The sequence below is a fragment of the Balaenoptera physalus genome, assembly GCF_965194825.1.
Source record: "Balaenoptera physalus genome assembly, chromosome: 3".
Classification (NCBI taxonomy): Eukaryota; Metazoa; Chordata; class Mammalia; order Artiodactyla; family Balaenopteridae; genus Balaenoptera; species Balaenoptera physalus.
In genome coordinates this window covers 986,880-1,007,083 of record NC_138890.1, presented here as the reverse complement: position 1 = coordinate 1,007,083, position 20,204 = coordinate 986,880, and the positions used below count along the sequence as shown (strand labels likewise).

Below are 20,204 nucleotides of genomic sequence, written 5' to 3'. Positions count from 1 at the left end.
GCGCCCGAGCAGCCCCGCCGCCGCCCCGCCCCGCCGCTGGATGCCGGCGGCCGGCGGCCGAGCTCCCAGAGGCGGAGGGCGGCGGCGCGGGCGGCGGCGGCGGGGGCGGCCGGCGGCCGAGAGGCGGGAGCGCGGGCCCGAGCGCTAGTGCCGCCATGCCCAGCTCCACCGGGCAGCCCGACGGCGGCGGAGGCAAGCGCAGCAGCGGAGCCGGGGCGGCGGTCGGCGGGGACCCCAGCCCGGGCCCCCCGCCGCCGCCGCCGCCGCCGCCCCCGCCCGAGGGCGCCGAGGAGGCCGCGCCCGCGCCCCGGCCGCCGCCCGAGCCCGACGACGCGGCTGCCGCGCTGCGCTTGGCCCTGGACCAGCTCTCGGGGCTCGGTCTGGGGGGCGCGGGCGACCAGGACGAGGAGGGGGCGGCCGCGGGCGGCAGGGACGGAGCGGTGGCGGCGGCGGGAGGCTCAGACTGCGGGGCCGCGGCGGAGCCCGCGCCCCCCGACGGGCCCGAGGCGGGCGCGCCCGGGGTGGCCGTGGCCCCCGGCCCGCTGCCGCTGCTGGAGCCCGACGTGAGCCCCCCGCCGCCGCCTCGGCCGTCGCCGCCCGACGTGTTCGCGGGCTTCGCGCCCCACCCCGCGGCCCTGGGTCCCCCGACGCTGCTGGCCGAGCAGATGAGCGTAATCGGCAGCCGCAAGAAGAGCGTGAACATGACCGAGTGCGTGCCTGTGCCCAGCTCCGAGCACGTCGCCGAGATCGTGGGTCGCCAGGGTGAGTGGCCGCCGTCGGGGACGCCTCCCCGGGGGTCCCCGCGCGGCTCGCCCCGGGAGGGGCCACCCAGCCCAGGCCGCGGCTGGACACCAGACCCCGGCCACGCCCCGCGTGGGCTCGGGCCTCGGTGGCCGCCTGTGTGCCTTTGTCCTGCCGCTGGCCGCGGGAGAAAGTTGGGCGCAGCCCGCGCTCCTCCCCTCGGCGCTCCGGCCCCGCTGCCGCCTTTGTCTGGGCGCCTGCAGCCGGGAAAGGCCCCTGCGTGCAGCTCACTGCCCGGGCCCTGGGCCGCCAGCGGTGGCATCCCGGGGATAAAGGGACCGGGCTGGGCAGTGCCCGCTCCCCACACCCAAAACTGGCAAGGGGCGGGTTCGCTAGGGCTTGGGGGGGTCGCTGGGGCTGGGGGCGGGGGCGCTCCGGCAGTGTCAAGAGAGAAGTTTGGCGGCACAAAGAGGGTGCATCGAGACTTGCCAGCCTGGGCACCCTGTTGGGGATGGGGAGCAGGACGGGGTGAGAGAAGATCCCTACAGGGCTCTTAGCCCCCAGTCAGGGATTTGAGGGATGCACAAGGACCCCCCTGTAAAAGCCGCTTTTGGGGTCCGGCCCCACAGCCCTCCCCTGGCCAGGTGGCCAGCAGCAGACCCAGGGTGTGCGGGTCCCGGAGCGGCATTGTCGGAGTGTCCCTGTGGCTGCCCCATTGTTCTCTTTGTTAGAGAGCCAGGCTGAGATTTGCAGGGTGACATCAGGCCGGCGGCCGCTCATTGGCCCTGGAGCTGCGGGGCGGGCGGGCTGGAGGGTGGTGGGCAGTGCCCGGCCCAGCACACACCCACCCACCCTGTTAGCTGCCTGCCCACCAGCCTCAACTTTCCTGCCTTCCTGCCCGCACCTCCGGGCTCCCTGCTGCTCAGCCAGGTTCTAGAACTTGGGGTGGGGCCTGGGCGGGGCTTGAGGTGGGGCTAGGGGTCCCTGCCTCTGGATCCTCGGTAACAGGAGCTAGAGAAGGGTGTGGGGGGCTTGAGTCACAAGGTGACCTGTCGCCCTAACTGTCACGAGCCGAGGACCACAGGGATGCCCTGGACACCGCTCTCTACTAGTTGCGGGTGGGTGGGGCCATGGGGTGGCAAGCCCTCTGGCTTCGGGCGCAGGTACATTCAGTCATTCATTTGTCCTCCCCGTGTGTGGACACAAGGAGGACAAGGCGTGGTGCTGGGCCCGGGGACCTGCTCTTAGGAATGGGAGCCGGGGGGAGGGGGACCCGTAAACCGTTCTCTGGACCCTGCGGCTACCGGCAGGCACCACGAGACCACGACCGGACGTTTCCCCTCTGCCACCCGGTTGCCTCCTTCCTATTCAGGACATCACCCCCTGCCGCCCCTGTCCCCAGTAACCTCATAACCTCACTGGGACCTGTAACAAGACAGCTGCTTCCCTGCTGAGTGTCCAGGAGCCTGTGGAGACCGAGGCTGGGGGCTGTCACCCGAGGTCATGAGACTGATCCTCGCGGTGGTGGAGCCTGAGGACAAGTCCCATGTGACTGCGCGTGTCAGCCCCCCGGGGGTGCGGGCCGCGAGCAGGAGGCACCGATCCCTGGCCTACATGCTGAGCAGTCGGGTGGCTGGGTCGCCAGGCTCCACGCTGACCTCTGGTACCGCGTGTCCCTCTGGTACCCGCTGGTACCCAGGGTATCAGCCTGGGTTCCTGCGGATGGCAGACAGCAAGGCAGGCTCTGGGGGTCCCTGGGCCCTGACAGCTCTTCCTGCAGACTAGGGTGGCCCTGTGGCTCTGAGCACAAGAGCCCCTCTCTGTGACAGTGGGAGAGCACCTCCCTTGTTGTGAGGATTCTCAAGCAAGATGCTGGTTCTCAGCCCAGCACCGGGCCGGCACACTGTAGCCACCCCATGAGTGGGGTGCAGGGCACCAGGGAGGGGAGCACGAATGCCAGGACAGGTTGGCAGCTGCAGCAGCCCTTATGTCTCCCCACTCTAGAAGCATCTGTGGCTCCCAGCTTCTGCCACCAGTTCTCAAGCACAGCCTGGGAGACTGTGCCCTTCCTCCGGTTACCCACCCCCCTGTCCACCCTGTGGGTCCCTGGACATGGAACCTGTCCCTTCTTACTGCTCTGTTGTCCCTAGGGCAGGGGGCGTGGCCTACCCTGAACTTATTCTTTTCTGTCTGACCCCAGGCCCACGGCCACCCCCTTCTCCGGAGTGCAGGGTCAGGGGGTTCACCTGCCCGACCTCCTATGCTGACGAGAGCCACAGACCCAGGCTCGCCCTTTCCTGGACACCCCCTTGCTGCTCTGTGAGCCTCGGTTTTCTCAGCCCTGAAATGGGTCCATGCACCTTCTGGGCACAGGGCAGGAGATTATAGCCCCTGCCTTGCTCTCTCCTCCCAGAGGCTGAGGGGCCCAGAAGGTGCCCTGGACCCACTGAGAGGCAGCCTCAACCTGCCCCGAGGTGTCTGCCAGCGAGGATCCTGCAGCCTCAGGTCACAGGTGGGGAGGGAGAGGCTGCAGGAGCGGAGGTGCTGCCAGAGCCGGTTGGCAGGGCCCAGATATGAACCCTAGTCTCCTGGCTCTTCCTGCCCTGCAGGGAGCAGGGGTGAGTCAGGAGAGAACCTTCCACCTTCCAAAGCTCCTGGGTTGGGGGTGGTGGGGAGGTGGCCCCCTTCCACAAACAGGAAAAGTGGAAACTCAGAAGGGCCGGTGGAGAGCCTGTCACTCCAGCTGGTCGTCAAATGTTGGGGGGGCTGGCGCCCAGTTCCTTCCAAGACCCTCCCCTGCGCCCCCCGCCTTGCTGCCTTTGCCCCAGTTGGCAGAATGGCCGTGGGTGGGGTGGCCGGGGTTGGGTCTTCAGAGCCAGGCCTGGGTCTGCAGCACACTTGGCTCACGGCCGGGAGCGAATGACCTGCCAGCCAGCCAGGGTCCCCTCTGTCATCCCTCACTCGCTGTTCTCTCCCTTGTGCGGGGCCCCACCCCTGCGGGACACTGCAGGCCTGTCGGGGGCCCCTGCCTTGATGTTCTTACCTACCCACTGGGGGTCGTAGGAAGAACGGGGCCCCTGGGTGGCGGGTCACACCCTTCCGTGCCTGCACGGGGCTGTCCCTGGCCCTGTTTCACAGGTGAGCCAGCTTTGCCCCCAGACACCCTACTGTGACTCAGCCTCGCCCTGGGGACAGCACTCCGCTGGGTTGGGAGCGGCAGTATATCAGGCTGACTTGTCTCAGCCCTGGCCTGCTGGAACTCTGTCCCTGCTGTCCCCTTAGCCAGCAGTGCTCCCCTGGCACGCAGCCTCCTTCCCAGGGCGGCCCCTCAGCTCCCCACGCACGGCCTTGAGGTTCCCTTGATAAAAGTGGCCTGTGGTCACCCGCATGGGCTCCTTTGGGGCAGAGCCCGTGTGGCCTGGTTCCCTGAGTGCCCAGTGCAGGGGTGCCTGGACCCCAGTACAGGGTCATGAGCAGTGGGAAGCAGGGCTGCCTGCATCTAGGCTCCCCACGGGGACCTTTGGCCTTGCCCCTCTGGGGGAGGGTCCGGCTGCCACAGGGTGGGGCCTGCTGGGGCCTGGGGCAGTCAGCCACCTTCCCTGGTTCTCTGAGTTGGAATCCTGGGGCAGGGCCCTGGAAGCTGCATTTCTGCTGCACCCACCAGTTGGCGGTAGCCCCCAGGGTCACTCCTGGAGACCCAGTTTCCTGGCCTGTGCAGTTCCACCCCCCCACCCCACCCCCACAAGCTCTGCCACCTCTCAGGGTCCTAGCGTGGGTGGGGTTTGGGGGATAGTGGATGTCACAGCTGAAGTCTGTATGGTTAATTGGGCTCTACTTGGCCACTGAGGGCTCCATCCAAGGCTGCTCTCTGGGTCAGGGCAGGATGGGGGCCGGCAAGCGGGAAGCTGCAGGGTCCTTCCCCAGCCCTGACCTGCCCAGGGGTCCCTTCCCCACCGAGGCTCCCCCATGAGGACAAGCACCGGTCTGGGGCCACTCTCCAGTCCGTGGCCGGTCGGGTCCTTCCCCAAACCTGTGAGGCTGGGTGTGTTTCTGCCCTCCTTTGGCAGGTGAGGAAACTGAGGCATGGGGCGGTCCCTTGAGTGCCCAGGGCAATCCCCAGTCCACCGGCCCTTACAGCACAGTCCCCCAGCCTCGGGGAGTCCAGAAAGTCAGGCTTGGGGTGTGAGGAGAAACTCTGAGAAGTGTGTGCTGGGGCCTGGCCCAGCATAGTCAGGGCGGGCTTCCCGGAAGAGGGGGTGCCGGGCTGGGATGTGATGCAGAGAAGGGAGAGGACGGTGGGGTGCAGCAGGGAGGATGATGTGACAGAGGGGAAAGGTCAGGTGCAGGGGAACTGCAGGAGGGGCCTCCCCAGCCGAGTGGGAGGAGACCGTCCAGGCAGGAGTGGAGGCAGCCCAGGTCAGGGTGCCTTTGGGGTTGCCAGTGAGGCCATGGAGCCACCAATGGGGAGGATGCCGCGTGCAGAGGGGATGGCTGGGGGCCAGGAGGCGAGGCCAGGAGATGGGAGGAAAGCAGTGTCTCCCTGGGAGATTTCAGACCCCCACTCAGTTGGCCCGCTTTTATTCAGCCGTGGATGGGGGGCTGCTGCCCTCTTTGCGCTGGGGGTGAGGCTGCCCACCCCCCCAGGCCCCATGTCTCTGACTTCCTCGGCTGCAGGCAGACAGCTTGTCCCGCTAACTTTGTATTTTCCCTCGCTGAGAAGTTAGCCACACTGTTACTCCGCTCAATGCCGCCCTCTGTTTGCACTGAAACAATATCCCTGTGTCCCTCTGGCCTCCCCAGAACTTGGGGGTGGGGGGTCCTCCCAGACTCCTGGGCCCAGACTCAAGATATGTCAGAAGGCCCCTGGGCGGGGGTGTGGGTGTCAGGGCCCCGGGCCGGCCACACCTGGTGTTTAGATGTCTCAGGGGCAGCTTCCAGTCGACCTCGGGAGGGCCGCCTAGGTGGTGGGAGAGGCACCCAGTCAAAGAACCTTCTCGACTGACCCTCTCCCCCACAGACACCTTGGCCCCCTTCCGCAGGGTCAGCCCCTCAGTCCAGCCCAGGCAGCAAAGGTGAAGCCACAAAGCCGTGTCCCCGAGCTTCCCCTCAGAGGCTGGAACCACTGAGGGCCTTTGGAGGTGTCCTGATACGGGACCCAGGATCTGCTCTTGGGGGAGGGTCACATGGTCAGGAAGAAGTCGTAGGCCATTTCCACAATCCGAGCCTCAGTTTCCCCTCCTGTCGGGGAGTTGGTGTCAGAGGGTCTGCATTAGTGTCCTAGGTCTGGTACAATGAACTGGATGGCTTGAAACTATAGAAATGAACCCTCACAGTTCTGCAGGGTGGAAATCAGGGTGTCGGCAGGACCATGCTCCCTCCAGGGGAGAATCTGTTCCGGCCTCTCCCCTGGCTTCTGGTGGTGCTGGCAGGCCTTGGCGTTCCTGGGCTTCTGGCCGTCTCACTCCAACCCTGGGCTCCGTCTTCACAGGGCCATCTTCTCTTGTGTCTCTACGTGTCCCTCCTCTATAGTGACACCGGTCATTGGATTCAGGGCTGCCCTAATCCAGCATGACCTCACCCTAACTAATGACATCTGCAAAGACTTTATTTGCAAATAAGGTCACATTCTGACATTCCAGGTGGACATGGATTTGGGGGGGACACCTTTCAACCTAAAACAGGGTCCCTCCTTGCCTTTGGGACAATCCCTCTGTTACAGAGCAGGGGGTTGCAGGACCAGAGTGGACACTGAGGCCTAAGGTTGGAGGGAGGGACGCCGAGTGCCTGAGATCACAGCCCGAAGGTGGGGCCTCCTAACCCAGCGCACCGGCTGGCCCCTGCAGCTGCCTCCCAGGAGGGGTGTCCTGGGGAGGGGTCCCTGCCCTCACTGCGTCTCCCCCTCCCCCACCGCAGGGTGCAAGATCAAGGCTCTGCGCGCCAAGACGAACACGTACATCAAGACGCCGGTGCGTGGGGAGGAGCCGGTCTTTATCGTGACCGGCCGCAAGGAGGACGTGGAGATGGCCAAGCGTGAGATCCTGTCGGCCGCCGAGCACTTCTCCGTGATCCGCGCCACGCGCAGCAAGGCCGGCGGGCTGCCCGGTACCGCGCAGGGTCCGCCCAACCTGCCCGGACAGACCACCATCCAGGTGCGCGTGCCCTACCGCGTGGTGGGTCTGGTGGTGGGCCCCAAGGGCGCCACCATCAAGCGCATCCAGCAACGGACGCACACGTACATCGTGACGCCCGGGCGCGACAAGGAGCCGGTGTTTGCTGTGACGGGCATGCCCGAGAACGTGGACCGGGCGCGCGAGGAGATCGAGGCCCACATCACGCTGCGTACGGGCGCCTTCACCGACACCGGCCCCGACAGCGACTTCCACTCCAACGGCACCGACGTCTGCCTGGACCTGCTCGGGGCAGCTGCGGGCCTCTGGGCCAAGGCTCCCAACCCGGGCCGCCGGCCCCCCGCGCCCACGGCCGGCCTCCGGGGGGACGCTGCTCTGGCCACCCCGGGGGGCCCCGAGGCCTTCTACGCGGGCGGCCGAGGGGGGCCGACCATGCCGGTGCCGGTGCCGGACGCGGACCCCACCAGCCCCTACGGCGCCTCGGGCAACGGAGGCTTCACCTTCGGTGGGGACGGTCCGGGGGCCCCCGCGGGGCCACCCGCCCCAGAGGACTGCGACTTCGGCTTCGACTTCCTGGCGCTGGACCTGACCGTGCCCACCGCGGCCACCATCTGGGCGCCCTTTGAGCGGGCCCCGCCCCTGCCCGCCTTCAGCGGCTGCGCGGCCGTCAACGGGGCCCCCGCACCACCCGCCCCGGGCGCCCGACGCAGCAGCGGGGCCGGCACACCGCGCCACTCGCCCACGCTGCCCGAGCCCGGCGGCCTGAGCCTGGAGCTCCCGCTGGCCCGCCGCGCTGCGCCCGACCCGGTGGGCGCCCTGCCCTGGCGGCCCCCGCAGGGCTCCCTGGCGTCCTTCTCGAGCAGCGCCAGCTTCTCCACGGCCACCTCGCTGCCCAGCAGCTCCTCGGCCTCCTCGTGCTCCGCGCTGGACTCGAGCGCCTCGGAGAGCGCCCGCAAGCCCCAGGCGGCCCCGGCCCCCAACGCCCCCGCCTCCGTGGCCCTGGCGCGGGAGTGCGTTGTGTGTGCTGAGGGCGAGGTGATGGCCGCGCTGGTGCCCTGCGGCCACAACCTCTTCTGCATGGACTGCGCCGTCCGCATCTGTGGCAAGAGCGAGCCCGAGTGCCCGGCCTGCCGCACGCCTGCCACCCAGGCCATTCATATCTTTTCCTAGCCGGTCACCTCGCCGCGCCCGCGGCCCCCAGGGCCGTCCACGGACGCGGGGTGGGTGCGCGGGGCCGGGTGGGGAGGAAAGGGAGGGTGGGGGCGGGGAGCGGCGGGCAGCGGGCCGCGTGGCCAGTGTTTACAGACGAGCTTTAACTCCGGTCCCAAGCGTGGAGACGGCGACCCGGCGGCCCAGCGACACCTCAGTTCTTAACAAATGACAGTATTGAGTCGACAGGTTAAAATAAACCAGAGAGAAAAGGCCTGCTTGCACTTTTTATTTAAGACACCCCCCCCCCTCCCCAGGGTGATCTTTTTAAGGAAAAAAACCACGATTTTTACAACTCTCCCGGCTGTCCTTTTGTACGTAGCTGATATCGATTTGACAGTGTTTGTTTTCCCACGGCCTCAACCTCTGCAGAAACTTCCAGGAGGACGGCTCTCTTTTTGGGGCCAACTGGTTACCCTTTAGTATGTAAGCTGCGCGCAGGCTGGAGGGGGGCGGGGGGAGGGGGCGTCCAGAACTTTCTTTTTTTTTTTTTTTTTAATTATTAATCCTTTTCTGCTGTGGTTTCTGTTGACCGTTTTTTAATTTTTTTGTTTTTTTAAACTTTTACTTTTTACCTCTTGTGTATATGTAGGGAATTTATAGGGAAATATGTACTTTATGGAATAAATTTTAAGAAAACTAAAATATATTTTATTTTAAATAAAGTAACGGACCTTTAATCTTACACAGCTAAATTACTGATTATATATTTGCTGAGCTGACCTAAGGGTTCAGAAAATTGTATCAAGAGTTTTATTTTTTGACTTCAAAGCCTTCTTAATAAAGTCTTTTTACTACACGTGAGCCCTTGGCCTGGTGTGGGGTTGGTGGGCATGGGGGAGGGGTGGGGGTGGAGGGCTCAGATCCAGCCCCTCCCCCCCTAGTCTTCCAGATACAAGAGTTAGGGCTCAGGATACCCCAGTTCCAGGCTTTTCCACAAGCCACGTGCTGTCGGCATCGGGGCTACACTGAAAGGTGGTCCAGACAGGTCCCCTTTTCCTGAGGCTCAGGACCTGACATCCCAGGGGACAACCAGGCATGGGGGCGGCTATGACCCATGTGGAGGGCGTGGTGCCAGGTGGTCGCTTCCTAGGGCATCAGCCCGCCTCCGTGGTGTGTGTGGGACCCCATCCCCAGTAGGACGGGGTCCACCTGACATTGTACAGACGGGGAAACTGAGGTCTGCAAACCTTCCTCCCAGGATGGCTCCTAACACCTCCCAGTCCCCGAAGGACATCTGAGTGATGAGCCACAGGTGTTGTCCCCCTGTCACCTAGTTGGGAGCAGAGGACCAAGGCCCGTGGGGCTGCTGGGCACATTTCTTCAGGATTGGGATTGGCCTGGAGTCGAGGACTGGGGGACCATGGGTTGCACCGTAGTCAGCTGGCAGTTGCCACAAAAGTTCCAAAGGCGGGGAAGGAAGCTCTGGAGTGTGTGGAGGATGGGGGTGTGGTGACAGCGGGGGGCCCAGGACTGTGACAGGGAGAAGCCCAGGGGCAGGTGACCACAGGCTGCTGGCTTGAGGAATGGGCAATGAGGGGTCTGGGGGACACAAGCCGCTAGGAAAGCTAGGAGGGCATAGCAGAGCAGCCTGGAGGGCTTCCAGGAGGAGGCCAGGGGCTTGGGACGACAGGAGCGTCTGATGGGGCAACAGGGATGGAGAGGAAGTAGCCAGAGATGGACAGGGCAGCCCACGAGCGAGTGACGGCCACATCAGATCCTCCAGCTGAGAGTAGTAGCCCCAGGCTGCAGGGCCACAGGTGGGTCTCAGGAAGGGCCACATACACCCAGGGTTCCAGCCCAGCCCTGCTGGAATTTCCCCATCTGTAAAATAGGCATACACCTGGGACTTCCCTGGTGGCCCAGTGGTTGGGACTCCATGCTTCCACTGCAGGGGCACGGGTTTGATCCCTGGTCGGGGAACTAAGATCGCACATGCCGCACAGTGTAGCTCAAAAAAAAAAAAAAAGGGGGGGATACACCTAGGTCCACGCAACCAGCTCTGATGAGGCTCAGGGGGTGGAGTGCATTGATTCGTGGCCCCCAAAAGATACACTCCTGGAACCTGAGGATGGGAGCTTACAAAAGGGTATTTGCAGGGACTTCCCTGGTGGCGCAGTGGTTAAGAATCCGCCTGCCAGTGCAGGGGACATGGGTTCGAGCCCTGGTCCACAAGATCCCACATGCCACGGAGCAAATAAGCCCGTGCGCCACAACTACTGAGCCTGTGCTCTAGAGCCTGTGAGCCACAAGTACTGAGCCCGCGTGCCACAACTACTGAAGCCCACGCGCCTAGAGCCCGTGCTCTGCAACAAGAGAAGCCACTGCAATGAGAAGCCCGCACACCACAACGAAGAGCTGCTCCCACTTGCTGCAACTAGAGAAAGCCCGTGCTCAGCAACGAAGACCCAACACAGCCAAAAATAAATAAAATAGGTAAATAAATTTATTTTTTTATAAAGGGTCTTTGCAGATATAATTAAGAATCTTGAGATGAGATAATCCTGAATTAGGGTGGCCCTAAATCTAATGTCCTTATAAGAGACGGAGGAGGAGACTCAGACACACAGGGTGAAGCTGCGTAAAGACAGAGGCAGAGGCTAAGGTGATGCAGCCACAAGCCCAGGGATGCCTGGGGCCCCCACAAGCTGGAAGAGGCGGGAAGAATCCCCCCTCCCCCACCTGCCCTGCAGCCTTCAGAGGGATCGCGCCCCTGCCGCACCTTGATCTCCGACTTCTGGTCTCCAGAACGTGGAGAACAAATACCTATTACTTTGTGGTAATTTGTCACAGCGCTTCGGGAAACCAGTATGGGTGGGTGGGAGGGCAAGGCTTAACCCGGGGCCGGCCCACACTTCAGCGGCGGAGTAGTTGTGGCGCCAGTGGCCCCAGGTGACCTGGAGCAAAGTCAGGCCATAGAGGGTTATGGAGGCAGCAGGGACTTGGGGCATGAAGACCACCCCCCTGCAGTTTGGCCCCCAGAGCAAGAGGAAGAGCTGTGGCCGCCCCCCACCCCCGGCCAAGGGGTCTATGGTGGTGGGTGTGCGTCCTTGGGAGGGAGGTGGGACCTGGAGCCTGAGCGAGGGTCCCGACAGGGGTGGGCAGAAGGGGTGTTGGCCTGGTGTCTGTAAGGAATTGAGGGGCCTCTGGGGAGTTGCAGGGAGTGGGCTTGTCAGTTTGCTCCTGAAATAAGAGGAGAGAAGGGCCCCGAAGGGCCCAGGTGCCCAGGAGCTTGGCAGGGGATCGTGGAGATTTGGTGGCTGAAGGACCCACCAGGGGAGGGTCAGGCCCAGGGCAGAAGCCCAAATCCAGACTAGCCAAAGCCAGCCCCCTGGAGGGGTTTCTGAAGATGCAATGGTTAAAGGGGTGGTCCCCCAACCATGGGCAGGGCTGTCACCTATTCTGGTCTGAGGAAGTGCTGTCCCAGGACTTTCCAGAAACGCCTGAGGAGTCTGCTTACTGCTGGGTGCAGGGCTGTGAATATTGTAAGTGTGAGGCCAGAGACCCTGCAGCCCTCGGGAAGAGAGATGGCCAGGCCAGGGTGAATTCCTGACCTTGCCATTTGAGGCCCTGGATGCAGCCCTGCCCAAAGGTCATGTGTCCCAACCTCTCAGTTATAGGCACCAATAAGCTCTTCTTCTTTGTTTCAGCCACTGTGAGTTGGAATAACTGAAACTCACAACCACCCACAGGGACCACATTCTCAGTCAGGGAGCTGGAAAGCATTTCCGGGGAGTGGGGAGGAGGGGAAGCAAGTCAAGTGTCCTGGGCGCCCAGCTCCCTCACGCCAAGGCCTGGCCAGTGTCCTGAGTGCAAGCTCTCGTCCCCCTTGGCAATTGGCTCTCTTGGTTCACAGGTCCAGCACATCAAGGTGACCCTGGTGCAGTGTCTTGTCTGGGCATGACATGGGTCACCATCTTCCCAGCCTCCAACAACTGTGTCCTCGCTGCCCAGCAGTTGAGCGAATGTTCCATATTTTAGATTTTTGGTCATGGCAGAACCCCACTCTAGTAAGAATTTCTGTGTTGGTGAAAATCTGGCCTGTCTCTGCCACAAAGAGCAGGGGGCTCAGATCATGGTGCCCCCTTGCCAAAGCTCCTCAAATTCCCCCAAAGAGAGGCCGACGGCAGGCTGCAGAGTCAACTTTACTTTAATGAAAAAAGAACAAATCCAAACACAAGTCTGTGTTGAACAGTCATGCCACGAGGCAAGGACCCCCACCTCCTATACCCCCTAGATGCTCCCCCAGCTGTCCCCAAGGACGACACCTCTGGCAGAGCAAGAGGGACAGAAATGGAGCCTGGGTCCTGGGCATCAACATGCAGAGGTCCACCTTGACCCTCAGGGAAGCTAGATGTTCTGAAGCATGTGGATCGCATGCTGAAGGTGCTGGCGGGCAGCCGGAGCACAGCCGTGGCTCCGCAGGGCGCCCAGCGGGTAGGAGGTGCCAGGCTGGCCCTGTTCCCAGACCGTGAGCCGCAGCTCTTCACACCCACCACTCAGCACGAGTTGAGCCTGGTCTCCGCTGCAGCTGACCTACCAAGGCGGGAGGAGCTGGGTCCGAGGGGAGAAGGGGCCCTGGTCCTCGGAGGACAAGTGGATAGGAGACTGAGGTCCCCCTGATCTGAGTCTCAGTGGCTGCCCCAACCATAGGAACTCAGGGTCAGGAGCCCAGGGCTCTTCCACACAGACAGGGAAACTGAGGCTCAGATGGGACTCCCCCGCCCAGAGCCGCCCAGTGAGAACTCCTACTCTTAAGCCTGTGCCCTGGGGAACAGCAGCTCCTCATGGGTACCAGCTTCCACAGCTGCTGGGCAGGGCCATTTGAAGACAATCCTCTCTAAGACCCGGCCCAGGCCGGGGTACTCTGGTCTGAACAGAGAGGGGATTTTTACTATAAAATAAAATCATACTCATTTTTAAAAATAATGAGTATTGTATCCTAGTGCGTTTGAAATCTGTTTTAGGAGTGGCTATGATGTCCCAGGGATTGCCAGGACGGCGCAGGAAAACCTAAAAATGATTCTGCAACAAAATGACATTTCGACAGCGGCTACAGGTAACCACACAGGACGATGACCCTAAGGGACATTCTGCTGTCATCCAGACACATTTTATTTCCGATTTTCCTGGGGCTCCCCCCAGCAGCGTGCAATATAACAGGCCTCCTTGGCGGGGGGGGAACCCTTACTCACCTGCACCGTCCCGTCACTGAAGAGCAGGAGTGCGGCCCGCTCGGACACCAGGAAACGCAGCAGGCAGAGGCTGGGGGCTGCCGGCCAGGTGGCTGCGGACAGGCCCCCCTCCTGTGGACAGACCCAGCCATGGGGCCTCAGGGCCAAGGGCTCCCACCGCCTGGCACACCCCGCAGCCCCACCCAGCCCTCACCTCTCGCAGCTGCCGCTGCATGTATCGGGCAAAGAGCCGAAGGACGGCCAGCTTGGTGCCCAGCAGGCTGGGCACATCCCTCAGGGCGAACGTCTCCAGCTTTCCCCGGTCGGGCATGTAGATGACTTGGCTGATGGGGGTGGGGGGTTGCACAGGGCGGTGCCAGCTGTCAGGACCTCCGTCCCGGGCACCTCACACCCAAGGACACCTTCTCACGCAGCCGTGTCTCTTGGACCATGATGTGAAACCAGCTCTGCACGGACCAGCCTTCTCTGTCCATCCAGCCCCAGCCCCTCCCCTGAACTCCAGACCCCTGGAGCCACGGACTCGGCCTGTCCACGCTGAGATCCTGATGGGCCGTCACACCTACTGAGCCTGCGCTCTAGAGCCCGCGAGCCACAACTACTGAGCCCGTGCGCCACAACTACTGAAGCCCACCTGCCTAGAGCCCGTGCTCCGCAACAAGAGAAGCCACCGCCATGAGAAGCCCATGCACCTCAACGAAGAGTAGCCCCCGCTCGCCGCAGCTAGAGAAAGCCGGCGCACAGCAACGAAGACCCAACACAGCCAAAAATAAATTAATTAATTAAATAAATTTTTTTTAAAAAAAGTGTGAGTCTGACCCCTCCTTCCCGCCCCAACCCCAACAGTGGCCTGTGAGGCTCTGTGACTTCATGTCCTCCCCCTCTCCCTGCCATTCCTCAAACCCACCACGCTCAGTCCCATCTCGGGGGCTTTGCACATGCTGTTCCCTATACCTCAGAGGCTGTTCCTGACAGACTCTTTCTCATCATTCCTGTCTCGCCTGAGCGTCACTTCTTCAGAAAGCCCCTCCTTCCACAACCACTCTGTTGAGAGTCGTCTCCACTTCCTCAATCTGTCACCTCACCCACTTCATTTCCTTCAGAAAACTGCCACCTGAAATCAACTTAGTAATTCATTTGTTTAGCATTGTTCTCCCCCAGCAGGCAGTAAGCGCCTGTAGGTGTGCACAGTAGATGTTTAATAAATCTGTGAGGAGTGAATGAAGAAAGGCAGGGAGGAGGGCCTGGCCTCCCAGGGGGATAGGAACTCCACAACTTACCCCTCTGTGGGGCGCAGGGCCATGTGGGTGCCATCCCGAAGCAGGACACCACTGCCCCCGTCTGACAATTGGTAGCCGAAGCCGTACTTGCTGGAATAATCCACCCACTTGGGGGCCCAGAGGATGGGCCGCTGCTCTCCTGGGGGGTCCTGCATGGCTGGCACAGGATGAAATGAAGTGAGCAGGGGTCCTGGAAGGGGCGGGCGGAAGGACGGCAGAGGCACAGGAGATGGAGAGTAAAGTCCAAAGAATAGAAAACCAAGTCTTGGGACTTCCCTGGCGGTCCAGTGGGTAAGACTCCGTGCTTCCACTGCAGGGGGCACGGGTTCGATCCGTGGTTGGGGAACAAAGATCTCACATGTGGCCAAAAAAAAAAAAAACAACCAACTCTTGCCTTGAGCGGGGAGGACTGGGGGACCCTGGGATCACGGCTGCCTCTGGAAATGAGTAAATCTGAAATGCTTGTAAGGTCCAAAACACTGTAGGGCTTTGCTTTATTTCATTAAACGTTTTTTGTATTAAAAAATAAAAATTGCTCAAGGCCATGTGGGATCCTATATTGGATCGCAGAAGAGAAAAAGGGCAATAATGGAAACCCTGGGAAAATCCAGTGGCCCAGGAAGCTGGGCCACAGGAGAAGCTGGAACTCTGTAATACAATCTCCAGCTATTTGTGCTGCTCCTACCTGGGGCGCCAGAGTCCAGGCAAAGCTGCAGGCTCCTGATGGCTGCCTCCACCTCCTGCCTCGGGCTCCCCTGGGGCCCTGGGGAGACAGATCTCTGTGGGGGACAGACAGGCCAGGGCCCCTCCAACCAGCCCCGCCCCAAACTTCCACATCCGGGAAAGTCCGATTTTCACCCCAGAAGGATTCCAGACATCATTCTCATTTCACAGGTGGGAAAATTGAGGCCGGGAGAGGGGACGTGATCCTGGCAAGGCAGGATCTTTGCCCCTCGCTTTTTGACGCTCAGTCCTGCCCACAGCTCCCACCTAGGATGGAGAGTCTGCTCACCCGCCGGGTCAATCCCAAGGGTCCCCTGGCTGAGCAGGCGGACAGGGCGCCGGGGGCACGGAACCCCTCCCTCTGACAGGGAGGCCTGGGGAAGGAGCAGCAGGGGTTGGGGGCTCTGGCCTCCCCCCCTGAAGACCCCCTGGCTTCTCCCTTTGCCCAGCCTCCCTGTGAGGATGCCCTCCACATTCTCCACCATGCCCCCCTCCCCACGCCCTCACCTCACTACCCCACTCCGTGGAGTCAGGGTCAGGGCCATCTTCTCCTGGACCTGAGGCCTCCTTAGGAGTGAAGGGGCCTGCAGGAGGCACGAGGATTGGAGGGGGGGCAGAGCCTGACCCCATGCAGGGCGGGACCTCTGCCACCGACATCCGCCTCTGCCGTGGAGGTGACATTTCAGAGCAGGTAGGGAGGAGGACAGGTGTGTGAGATGCGGGGCGCAGGTAGGAGCAGGTGAGGGGGCGGGGCGGTACTCACAAGGCCTCCGGCGCTGGGGCAGCAGCAGCCGGCCCACCTTCCAGAAGAGTCTGCCCAGAGGCTGGGGGATGGAGAAGATGGGCAGGCTGTGGCAGGAGTGGGGCGGCAGCCGGTCCGGGGTGAAGCCCTTCGGAGTGGAGAGCTGGGCGTCAGCACGCCGCTCCTGAGTACCTGGGCTAGCTGGGGGTCCTGACCCACACCTGGGTCTGCTGAGATGCCCCAGAGAAGGGCAGCCCCGACCCGCTGACACCCCACACCTGCGTGAAAAAGTCATCCTGCAGCAGGTGGTCCAGGCTGGGCCGCTCGGCCGGGTTGGGTGCCAGCAGGCGGGAGATGAGGCGGCGTGCATTGGGGGACAGATGTGCAGGCTCGGGGTAGCGGCCGTCTCGGATGTTCTGGTACATCTCCGACAAGGGTGCCGCCACGAAGGGAGGGGCGCCAGTCAGCACCATGTACCTGGGCCGGGTCGGGGGCAGGAACCTGGGTGCCTGCTTGCATCTATCCTGGGCATCTAGGGTTGGCTCACACCTACCTGTGCACACCTGGCCACACCTTCCCACACTTCCTGACTCCGTACCCATGTCACATCCACTTTCTCATAGCTGCCCTACATCTGCTCCCACCTGGCCATTCCTGTCTGCTCAGGAGACACCAGCATCTGTCTGTACACCTGCCTGCTCCTGGGTTATACCTGGACACACCTGCATATACCTTTCCAGTTTTAGTTTATGCATGCTCACACCTGTTCAACTCCTGCATATGCCTCATACCTGTACATATGCCCTCATCTGCCTGTGTACCTGCCACCTGCACACACCTGTCCACACCTCTGTGCACACTCAAAACTATCATCCCGCCATATGCCCTATTCATACCTGCACGCTCAGATGATGGCAGGTGTGTGCTCCCGCCTACCCCCCAGCTGCACACGCTGGTCCTGTGTTTGCTCATACCTGCCTGTGCCCCCACTCAACCTCCCCTGTACATGCCTACACCTGTCCTTACCTGCCGGTGCCCGCTCCCACCTGCCCACACCTGGCCCCAGCTGGGCAGTCCTGCCCCCCTTCCCCAGGCCCGGGGCTTCTGGGGCCACTCACATGACGCAGCCCAGAGCCCAGATGTCCGACTGGCAGGAGTGCCCGTTTCTGGACACGACCTCCGGGGCCAGGAAGTTTGGGGTCCCACAGAGCACTCTGGGCGGCACAACGGGGGCTCAGGAAGGCTGGGGCCAGAGCCGGCCCACCCTCGCCCACCCAGAGAGCCCGCTCGGAGCCTCCCGGTCACCTGTGGCAGCGGCCTCCCGGGCCCACCCTGGTGGCCAGCCCCAGGTCTCCGATCTTCACTTCCATGTTCTTGTTCAGGAAGAAGTTACCTGCCAGGGCGGGGTGCGGGGGGGGGGGATGGGAGGGGGAGGAGCACAGCGTGAGGGTGGAATCCCCGCCCTCACCACGCCCCCGCCACGCCCCCGCGGCCCCTTCCCCGCCCTCACTGAGCTTCAGGTCCCGGTGGACGATGCGCCTCTGGTGCAGGTAGCGCAGGCCGCTGACCAGGCCCCGCAGGTAGTAACGCACCTCAGGCTCTGTCAGCGTCTGCCGCGCCTCCAGCACGTGGGCCAGTGACTGCAGGGGACCGGCAGGTGCAGCGCCAGCGCCGAGGAGACACAGGTGAGCTCAGGTTAGGCGGCACAGTGAGTTCCAGGGACCCAAGAAGGCAAAGGTAAATTCAGCTGGGCCCAGGTGGATGTGGCTGATTGTGGGACAGGCAGAGGTGAGCTCTGAGCCGCAGGAGGAACATAGGAGTTCAGATGGGCCGCGGGGGCCACAGTGAGCTTTTCGGCAAGAGACGAACCCAAGGTGGGTACATGCTGGGCAAAGGAGAGCTCAGGTGTACTTAAGTGGGCTCAGGGAGTTCAAGGGGTCTATGAAGGTGCAACTAAGTCCAAGTGGGTTCAGGAACAGGCATTCCTGCCTGTCGGACATCTGGGCTCTGGGCTGCACCATGTGAGTGGCCCCAAGGGCCCCGGGCCTGGGGAAGGGGGACAGGACTGCCCAGGTGAGGCCAGGTGTGGGCAGGTGGGGCCTGGCTGAGGGCAGGAGGGGCACAGGTGGGCATAGGTGTGCCGAGGTGAGTCAAGAGAGCCTCTGGGTGGGCAGGTGGGCACAAGCGCATTAAGCGTGAGCACAGGTGGGCCTAGTGTGGTCACAGGTAGAAACAGGTAAGGAGAGACAGACATTGGGGGGGGACACAGATGAGCACAGAAGACTGGGGGCGGGGGGGGCATGGCTCCCTCTAGGCCCCGCCCCCTGGGCACCTGGCGGCTGCAGTATTCCAACACCATGTACACGTGGTCACGGTCAGCAAAGTGTCCGTGGAAGGCCACGATGTTGCGATGTCGCAGGCAGCTGTGCAGGGCGATCTCGCGCTCCACCTGCGGGCGGGGTCCCACGTGTACACACCCGGCAGGTGCCCATACCCGAGGTACCCATGCCCCCACGGGCGTGCTCCCCACCCCCAGGGCAGGGACGTCTCTGCGGACCCGATTTGGTCACAGGGCCCCTGGGCACTGATGCGCAGAGCGTACCTTGTCGCTGGGGCACAGCCGTCCAGCCCCGCCACCACCATGAGGCACCACTTTGAGCGCAAACACGGAGCTGGTGGACATGTCGGTCAGCTTGTAGCAGCGGCTGAAGGCGCCCTGCGGGGCAGGCGATTCACGAGCTCAGGGCACACGGGTGTGGGGACAGATGGCCAGGCCTCTTCACACACAGACATGCACACACACACACCCCTGAGACGCATGGATGCATAGCTCACACCCTCATACCTGGATACCCAAGGCAACACAACACACAGAAGTACACGAAGGCACAGGGACACATACACTCAGACACACAGACACATCCACACCTGGATATATAGAGCCCACGGACCCTAATACAGTACCCGGACACACGGTACAACGCCCGAACACAGAAAGCAGAGACCTATGACACATTCAGACACACACGCACAGGGACAACACAACAGAGTCTGGGTCCGCACCAAGGCTCCAAGTCGCAGAACACTCGGGCGCACACCCACACCCTAGACACACAACCCACAACACAGCACAACGTGCCCAACACCGGTTCCCGCCACACGATGCACGCAGAACAGCGGGTACATCGCAGACCCGGGCGTCCACCCACGCCAGCCCCAAACTCGCGTGGACACGCGACACACGCAGAGACAAAAGCCGGGGCGCACGCTGGCTCGTTTGCGGTCGCGATCGCGCGCACGCGCCCCGCCCCGCCGGGACCCCTACCCGTCCCGGCCCCCTCGCCAGCGGACTCGGGGTGCCGGGGTCCCCACCTTGCCGATCAGCTTCCCGCGCCTGTACACGCGCCCCGAGCTCGGGTCGCGCAGGAAGACGGAGACCAGCGGGCGGCAACTGTGCCGCCGCCGCCGCCGCGGCTCGGGCTCCATCCCTCCCGGGAGCCTGGCGGGCGGGCGCACTGGCGCAGCCTCGGCCGGACCACCGCACGCGGCGCTGCTCTGGGGGCCGCGCGCTGCCTGGACGCGTCTTATTGGCCGAGGGGGGAGGGGTGGAGTCCAGACGCTCGGGGCGGCCAGCGCGGGAGGGGGCGGGCGCGTGGGGGCGCTTGGGCGTGCGGGGACGCGGGGCTGGCGGGAGTTCCAGGGACCAGAGCGGCGCTGGCACCCTGCACGCCAGCCCAGCGCCAGTCCCGCGCGCGCTCAGCTCGCTTGCTCCTCCAATCCTGCGCCTCCCGCCAAGCTGTGAACTGTCAACACGCCCATTTCTCTGAGCAGGAGACTGAGGTCAGAGGGATTGTCTCATTCTCTCGAGGCCTCGAGGGGAAGGGTGGGTGGGAGGGAGGGCTTGGCAGGGCTCTCCCCAGAGTGCGCTTGAGGTCTGAGTCTAGTCGTCCTGAATACGTGTGACTGTGGGTCCTCCTGGCAGGTGGGTCCCCGGGCCCCCTATGACAATGTACGAGGCTTGATCATCTTGGCACTAGGGAGCCACAGCAGGATTCAGGGAGGTGGGGAGGGGAGTGAAGCCCAGAGGGGCACTGCTGGGGTTGGGAGGCTGGCGTATATGATGGACACTCAGTGGTGAGAAGGAGCAGGATTTGGGTACTGATGGACAGACACTGGGGGTTTTGACTCC

At 62.9% G+C, this 20,204-nt stretch overlaps 2 protein-coding genes across 4 annotated transcripts; one reads left to right on the top strand and one right to left on the bottom strand.

Annotated features, from left to right (window-relative positions):
- The first annotated feature begins 27 nt into the window (after window positions 1–27).
- On the top strand, window positions 28–8,877 carry MEX3D (mex-3 RNA binding family member D). Its single transcript, XM_082456013.1, has 2 exons — window positions 28–762; window positions 6,655–8,877. Exons 1-2 carry the CDS (start codon window positions 156–158, stop codon window positions 8,037–8,039), a joined length of 1,992 nt encoding a protein of 663 aa, XP_082312139.1. The 5' UTR covers window positions 28–155; the 3' UTR covers window positions 8,040–8,877.
- Window positions 8,878–11,076: 2,199 nt separating this feature from the next.
- Window positions 11,077–19,566, bottom strand: PLK5 (polo like kinase 5 (inactive)). 3 transcript variants are annotated; one of them, XM_082456279.1, is made up of 15 exons: window positions 19,388–19,566; window positions 18,618–18,731; window positions 18,348–18,464; window positions 17,526–17,655; window positions 17,321–17,408; window positions 17,134–17,229; window positions 16,294–16,492; window positions 16,037–16,163; window positions 15,781–15,857; window positions 15,563–15,647; window positions 15,236–15,313; window positions 14,551–14,707; window positions 13,467–13,596; window positions 13,274–13,384; window positions 11,077–12,614 (listed from the first exon to the last, which is right to left on the bottom strand). In XM_082456279.1, exons 1-15 carry the CDS (start codon window positions 19,499–19,501, stop codon window positions 12,429–12,431), a joined length of 1,809 nt encoding a protein of 602 aa, XP_082312405.1. In that variant the 5' UTR covers window positions 19,502–19,566; the 3' UTR covers window positions 11,077–12,428. The 3 variants fall into 3 exon arrangements, with proteins under 3 accessions (XP_082312405.1, XP_082312406.1, XP_082312407.1); XM_082456280.1 differs by having other exon boundaries at window positions 18,618–18,792; window positions 19,388–19,474; XM_082456281.1 differs by lacking the exon at window positions 13,467–13,596 and having other exon boundaries at window positions 12,480–12,614.
- Window positions 19,567–20,204: the final 638 nt, after the last annotated feature.

Bases quoted from the DNA above. Each gene is read 5' to 3' on its own strand.
- PLK5 (XM_082456279.1), bottom strand. From the start codon at position 19,501: ATGGAGCCCGAGCCGCGGCGGCGGCGGCGGCACAGTTGCCGCCCGCTG. The intron at 17,230-17,320 runs GTGACCGGGAGG...TGTGCCGCCCAG, and splicing joins CCGGGAGGCCGCTGCCACAG to AGTGCTCTGTGGGACCCCAA. The intron at 16,164-16,293 runs GTGTGGGGTGTC...TCCACTCCGAAG, and splicing joins AGGATGACTTTTTCACGCAG to GGCTTCACCCCGGACCGGCT.
- MEX3D (XM_082456013.1), top strand. From the start codon at position 156: ATGCCCAGCTCCACCGGGCAGCCCGACGGCGGCGGAGGCAAGCGCAGC. The intron at 763-6,654 runs GTGAGTGGCCGC...CCCCCACCGCAG, and splicing joins CGAGATCGTGGGTCGCCAGG to GGTGCAAGATCAAGGCTCTG.